At 38.7% G+C, this 7040-nt stretch overlaps 1 protein-coding gene across 1 annotated transcript in view; it reads left to right on the forward strand.

Annotated features, from left to right (window-relative positions):
* The window catches only part of snd1 (staphylococcal nuclease and tudor domain containing 1), a 178402-nt gene that overhangs the window by 48173 nt on the left and 123189 nt on the right, over nt 1-7040 (forward strand). Inside the window, exon 15 of the mRNA XM_084909460.1 lies at nt 349-490. Coding sequence (XP_084765586.1) covers nt 349-490 — 142 coding nt within the window. The remainder of the gene's footprint in view (nt 1-348; nt 491-7040) is intronic.

The following is a 7040-nucleotide window of genomic DNA, read 5'->3' on the forward strand; positions in this document are numbered from 1 at the left end:
TATCGTGTACAAATCTTCCACCGCCGCTACATCACTGACCCGGCTTGAATACACATGATTTGGCTCTGCTTGTAATTTTGGCCCAAGCGCACCACTAAGCTAGTGACTCACCCTTGAGAACAGAGACTGAAACGGGAAAAGAGAGTATTTTTTATTTATTTATTTATTTATTTATTTTTTAATTGGGTGGATCTGATCGACGTGTAGTCTATTAACCTATTTACTCTGTGTCTTGTCTACATAGCTATTTCAAATTTGAAATGTTTTTTTTTTTTTTATTCCTTCTCAAAAAGTCCAGCTGTGACTTAAATTGACGATGCCATTTCTCTTTCTTTCTTTGCTGTTCAGGAGACACAGAAAGCCAAGCAGTTCCTGCCCTTCCTGCAGAGGGCTGGCCGGTCAGAGGCTGTGGTAGAATACGTCTTCAGCGGCTCGCGCCTAAAGCTGTACATGCCAAAAGAAACCTGCCTCATCACATTCCTCCTTGCCGGTGGGTATCTTTTACCTTTCTGCCGTGAAGGTCATTTAATTTTGTGTCATCTAATTGAGTCACATCTGGGTCTTGGTGGGTATTAGTTTCTTCTATGATAAAATTCCTCGCCATGTCTTTCAGTAACAGAGAAGAATTATTTTCATTTAGATTGCAGCCAGTGCAGATAGTCAGCGTCACATTAGGACACCGGATGATGCAGGGGGCAAAGGTTTAGGCTCTTCCCACTCCTCTCAGCAGCCAACCTTGAGAGGGCACAGAGGTAGCTGGGTGGGTTCCAGCCCCAGCCCACCATCTTTCAGAACACCACTGTTGGCGTGAAACATGTGCCCCCTTTAGCCTCGTCTCCCCCCTTCTGGTGTTCTGCCAAGTTTGAAATGGACTCCCTCTCTGCTCTCCACTTGGTAGTAATCTTCATTAGTAACTGGCTACTGTTTCAAGATAAAGTGAGGTTTAAACTCCAGGTTTTTAGTGCTACACTTTATAATTTCTTTCGTGCTTCAAGTACAAAACACGCCTTTTTGTTGTCCTCTTTTACTTTAAGTATGTGGCAAGGTATTTTGTGAAAACTGTAGTATATGATTACAGTTAGAAAAAAAGAAGAAGTGGTAAACGAAGAATAAACTAACCTGAAAAGCAGCAACACAGAGAAGAATCGAAAATAAATCAACTGCTGCTGCAGTTGCTTCATTGACTGATTAATCCCAATATATGAAACTAAACTGTATACAGAAGAGTGACCAAGGGGAGAAAAACAGATAATTTTGCTGGTTCTTTCTGCTAACATGTAAGGATGTGGTGGATTTCTTTGCAAATATCACAAATCTTTTGGCGTCTCAGATAATAAAAGTAAAAATACATGTGAAAAATATCCCACAGCTATCCCACAAATATCGCTATTGTTTGACATTTTATAGAGAATAAAATTCAGAGATTAATCTCACGTGTCCTACCTTTTGTAGACCTTTTATATTATTTTCAGTGAGAACAGCAGATGCAGATGGGATGAAATAGGGACTGCTTGATAGCAGGTCCAGTCATTTATTTCAGTTCCCCGACGGTGTTGACAGTTGGTGCTAGTAATAAAAACACAGAGACTGTATCTCTAGCAGCCACCAATGATTTGTGCATCCTTCCAGATCATGGGTGGTAGCGAGAAGGCTTACCCTTTACACAGATCATGCTCTTTTTGCAATCAAACTGTGTTTCAGTCAATCTTCATTTCAGGCAGACATTTACTCGCTAAACAGTTCCTCTTCATTTCCAGTAGAACAAACACAATATATTTCTGTCAAGACAGCCAGATTCAGTTTAATTATGCGTGGCTGACTTGTTGATGCATTAATTAATTTTGTAATTTTGTGTCTGATTGTCTTGCGATCCACTGATGGCCTTTTTAAATTGCATTGTTCTGTCCACTGCCTGCACCAGGATACATGTAAATGACCCCATCAAAAGAAGCCATCTGTACACAGGACAGTGTGTTTGTTGTTTTGGTCTTGCTTTTGCCCATAATGTAAACTCAGACTGATGTTTACATGGTATACTTTTGAAATGATTTTATTCAATCAAAGATTATTAGAAAATCTTAGGAACTGCATTAGTGCTGATGGGCACTGAGCAGACTTGATTAAAGCTGTTCCCAGAAGATGACCCATGCTGTCTTTAATACACACATTTGGTTGGATTAACCCTGATTGATAAAAATGATTCATTTCCCTGCCTATTTAATGTATTTAGCTTCTCTTCCATTTAGTCCTCTGCATGAATTCAAGAGCTTACATGTGTACTTATTCTTGTTGTCTCATTCCTATTCTGTTTCTTCTTTTTCATATTATTTTTCTCCTCATCTTTAATGGTGGGCACCAGTTCCTTTCATCTATGTTGTGCATGGTTTTCTTTATGCAATAACAAATTTTAAGCAGTTAGCCATACATGAAATGAAGCCCCACAGCACAAAGGACATCTTATTATCGCCGCACCTTTTAATCTCCAAGTGCGTCATATCTCTTTCCTCTTTCTCTTTCCTGTCAAAGTTATCTTGCAATGTTTTATTCGCCCATCTGCACCAAGGGCTGTGGAAAACGACACGCACAATAAATTGGCTGCCCTCAAGCCTGTCGTGTTTATCTGTGTATGAAACTGCAGGGGCCCTTTGGACCTTTTCTCTTCAGGCTATTGCATATTTGTGACGGAAAATAAAATTTGCAGAGGAAATTTTTATTCATTTTTCCGATATGTTCAGCTAGTTTGAAAGGACTTACCGTTAATGTATGTCACGTAAGAGTCGTTCATAAAAGGAGATAATTGTATACATGACAAAAGCCTTTCTGGCACTAAATTGTGCAGATTTAATATTTATATTTTAAAGGTGTGCGATTGGAAGTTGTAACTTGATACCGAAATTAAACTCCTATTTATGCTGCATGGTACATATGTGACGTGTCGGAACAGTTACTCTAAGCCTTTATAGTCTATTATGTCTCATTACCATAACCATAAAGGTTTACAGCTGTATCATTTTATGCTTTTGTAGGGTTAAGTATCGTCATTACTCATCACCCCATTAATTATGGATAAAAGGTTAAAGTATGTTTTCTATATGCCGAGTCCCCTTGTTTAGTAATTTGCTCCGAGTGCTATGTAAATATTCACTACATGCAGATAAAAAGGAAATCATTCAAAGGATGCTGCTTTTAAAACCTGCCCTGCATTAGTCATCTGTTTTATTAGCTGCATTTTCTTCATACTGTATTCATCAAGGCCAAATTTTTATTCTTTAACGGTGTTGTGGGAGGGCATTTAAGAACAAAGTGTTTACAGTAGCACTGCAAATGAAATCATCCCAAGGCAGTAAGTGATGTAACGCCGCAATTCAATATTACAATACCAAAACACAATTTAAGATCTCCCGGCCTGCTTAGCCAGCAGCATTTTTATTCTTTTGTTTTAGCCGTACTTATTTGTCCCGGTTTAACACTGAACCCCGCTGACTACTGCAAGGAAATTGGTTCTCCAGCGAGGTGCCTCAAAAGGCCCGGTGTCTCCTTCCTTTTCCAGAGTTTTCCTTGATGTAGAAAGACAGTTGAGGAAAGAAAGTACAGCAGCAAGTGAAGCCCATGCTTCAAACAAGACCGGAGGTGTGCTTCAGGGGTAGTTCCCCTTTAGTCTTCTGAAGCACTTTGCCTTACTTTTCTTCTTCTTTCACTCTCTGGCTGGGCACTGTCACTCCAATATGTAAGTTTGATAAAGGGTAAAGGAGTCATCCAGTTTCTAAGAGAGGGGGTACTGTATAGGAAAGGGATTTAAGGGTGTGGTGAGGGGGTCTCGATGGATGATTAAAGGAAGAGCAGAAGTAAGATGTGGAGGCTGGAAGGACATGGAGGTTAACAAAAAGGGGATACGGTAAAAAGGAGACATAAAAAAAAAAAAGCAATTCATGTAAGGTGAATGGGAGTAAAAGATGGTTTAAACAAAGGTGGACAAAGTGGTGAAAAGGATGTAAATGTTTATTGTCTTCAGTGGATTTCAGAGTTTGAGTTCAGAGCAGGTGAAGTGCACTTCCAGAGTTACTTGTTGTAAAGTTATGAGCGGCAGACTGTCAAAAAGATGAACCACCGATCAGACGGGCACAAAGATTTCCAGTGTCAGCAAGGAACATTAGCCATCACACAGTGTTTGGTTTAGTGCAGACAAAGACTGCCCTAAACACCCGTGTGTTGGTGGTACACTTTAGGCATTGTCTGAGGGCAGATTTATAAAAATAAATGAATAAAAACAGAAAAATAAATGAGGTAGAAAATTTCAAGACACGCTATCTTAAAATGTGAAAAAAAGGTAAACATAATCCCAACATAGTCAGGAGAGTATATACAATAAAATGCTGTTGTGCCCTTCAGTAGAACCCAACCGATATATTGGCTAATATTAGCTACTTGCCAGTATGTTGGGATCAGCATTTCTAGCGACACATAAATTAAAAAGGAAAAAAACCAAAGAAGATATGGGAAAAACACTCTTTAACCTGGTTATCAGCATGAAACAGTGATTTTCCTGATGTTGCATCACATGCTTGAAATATCACAAAAGCAACAGCATTGTCACATCATCTTAGTAAGATTCATGAAAAGCTATAACATTTTAGTGAAACCAATTTGTGTATCTGATAAGGAAAGAAAAGATCAGCTAATATGTCTATATATTTTTAAATCACCAAATATTGGTATTGGTATCAATTTTAACAATGCAGTAGTGATCAGGCTTTACTATGGATCAGGTAGATGGCTGCCCTTCCCTGAGCCTGGTTCTGCCGGAGGTTTCTTCTTATTAGGAGATTTTTCCTTCCAACTGTTGCTAAATGCTTGCTCAGAGGGGGTTGTTTGATTGTAGGGCTGTTCTCTGTACTAAGGTAGGGGCTCCACCTTACAATATAAAGCATCTTGAGGCGACTGCTATTGTGAATCAGCGCTTTATAAATATAACTGTATTGATCTGAAGGCCCCGAAAACACCGATAAAGACACTTGCAGCTATGGAAGCATGGTGGTGCAAACATGCTATGAAGAAGACCCTCTGCCTGTAAATGGAGGGACAACATTGTTTATTGTACACAAATATAAAATATAATTATACATAATAAATCCTAACAGATCCATGCAAAATGCAATGTGTGCTCTAGAGGAACGGCTCTAACACTGCCTAAGCTTTGTCTGAGGTAATGAGGACTTACATTTGAAAGCCGTGGTGAGATGATGGTGAGGCGGAAAGACAGATTCAGAGGATGAAAGAGAGTCAAACAATCCAAAGATTTTCCCTAATGGCACGCTCTCGTGATCTTACCATCAGCTGCATGCATTCTGTGGCTTGGCCACCTGTGTGTTTATGTGTGTGTTTACCCTCGGGTAAACCTTGGCTTGGCCTTTTTGCATTAACGGAAGTGAAGGATGAGGTGGACATATTCAAATAGGAGAAATTTACCTTATAGTTGCACACGGGGAAGGACAGCAAGGATTAATGAGATGATGAAAGGGGTTATTGAGGAAAGGATTTTAGAGCTGAATTCACACTCACGCTTAGGCATGAACCTCCTAGTTGTTTGTTTGCCTGTTGCAAGGCTAATTATAACCTGCCAAGAGCCTGTCAAAAATTAAGAATTAGCGACTTCATAAAATAAAATGATAGACAGTAATAGCATTCATACTGAGCTGCCTTTATCTTTTAAGCATCCATTTATACCTGCAGACATGCCAAAAACAGTACATCTGGCAGGGTATGTGTAAAAAGTCGAAGGCTAATCAGCATGCCGGATACCAGCTTAGGGATTTGTGGCGTGTTATTTGTTTGCATAAACTGCATGATGACACTAGTGCACGAGAGGCACATGTCTGTAAGAAGATACTTGTCATTTTTCATCATTACCAGTGGAAGAGAAGTTGATCCACCACTGTGATCTCTAGTCACCTGAAAGCTCACCGAATTACACAGTAAAGTTTTTGGGAGGAATTTTAACTAGATTACTAGATGCTGGCAGTGTACATAATATTTGTCACTTATATATCCAGATTGGTTCTTTTATGTGAGCTGTAATGATTTGGAAATAATAATTATTCTTTTACATGTTCATATTAAACAAATACGCGGCTAAAGTTTGACATTTTTGAAATTACGTTAACTATGTTTTTGCTGTATGCTGCACGACAGGATCACTATTACCTTCATGTCTTCCTGTGAAGAATGAAATTGGTTCAAGGTCGTTAGCTTGGTTTATAACAAAGATTTAAAGCAGGGTAAATGCTTAGCTTTATATAAAAGATAGATGTAGCCACTGTGACCCTCACATTTGGTTTTTATCCTGTTTTTGAATCTTTAAGTGTGACATTTTGACAGTGTTTAGCTTGTTTGTTTGTTTTTTTAAAGCATGACGATGAGCAAGGTTTGGATGTGAAGCAAAGGAAACTGATCACTCATAAGTCGCTTTTATCCTTTACAAAGCTGCCAAATCCATTTTGCTGTAGTTAGGATAATAGTTTTTTTTTTTTAAAGTAAGTTATTTTATAGTGAATATGAATTTAAACTAGAGACTGAGACTATAAACTCAGTAGGGTGGGTTTTTACTGAGGTAATGCATCAGGAGAGAAGTAGTCATTTTCTCTGTACTGTGCAAAAGTCTTGAGCCTCACGTCATTTCTTTGTATTTTGCTAGGAAAATGGAAAAGAGATAGAAATAAAGTATAGAAGTTCTAACAAACTGGAAAGTCAATATTTGGTAAGACCACCATGACATCTTAAAGTCTCTTAGGCAGGCTTTCTTGTAATTTAAGTAGTCTTTAGGAAGGATTTACAAGGCTTTTTGAAGGATATTCAACTCTTCTTTGGATGTTTGCTGCCTTTTGATTCCACACTGCTTTAATGTTGTTAAGGTCCAGGGTCTGGGGAGGTCAATCCATGATTATTACATTGTCCAGGTTTGCTTTTACTGCATCGGCAGCAAGTTAAAAATTTGAAAATTAAATCATTGCCAATTAGGCACTTTCCAGACATTTGACTGAACT

This window comes from Perissodus microlepis, chromosome 17, assembly GCF_051167445.1.
Source record: "Perissodus microlepis isolate ML-2025 ecotype Zambia chromosome 17, ASM5116744v1, whole genome shotgun sequence".
NCBI classification, from domain to species: domain Eukaryota; kingdom Metazoa; phylum Chordata; class Actinopteri; order Cichliformes; family Cichlidae; genus Perissodus; species Perissodus microlepis.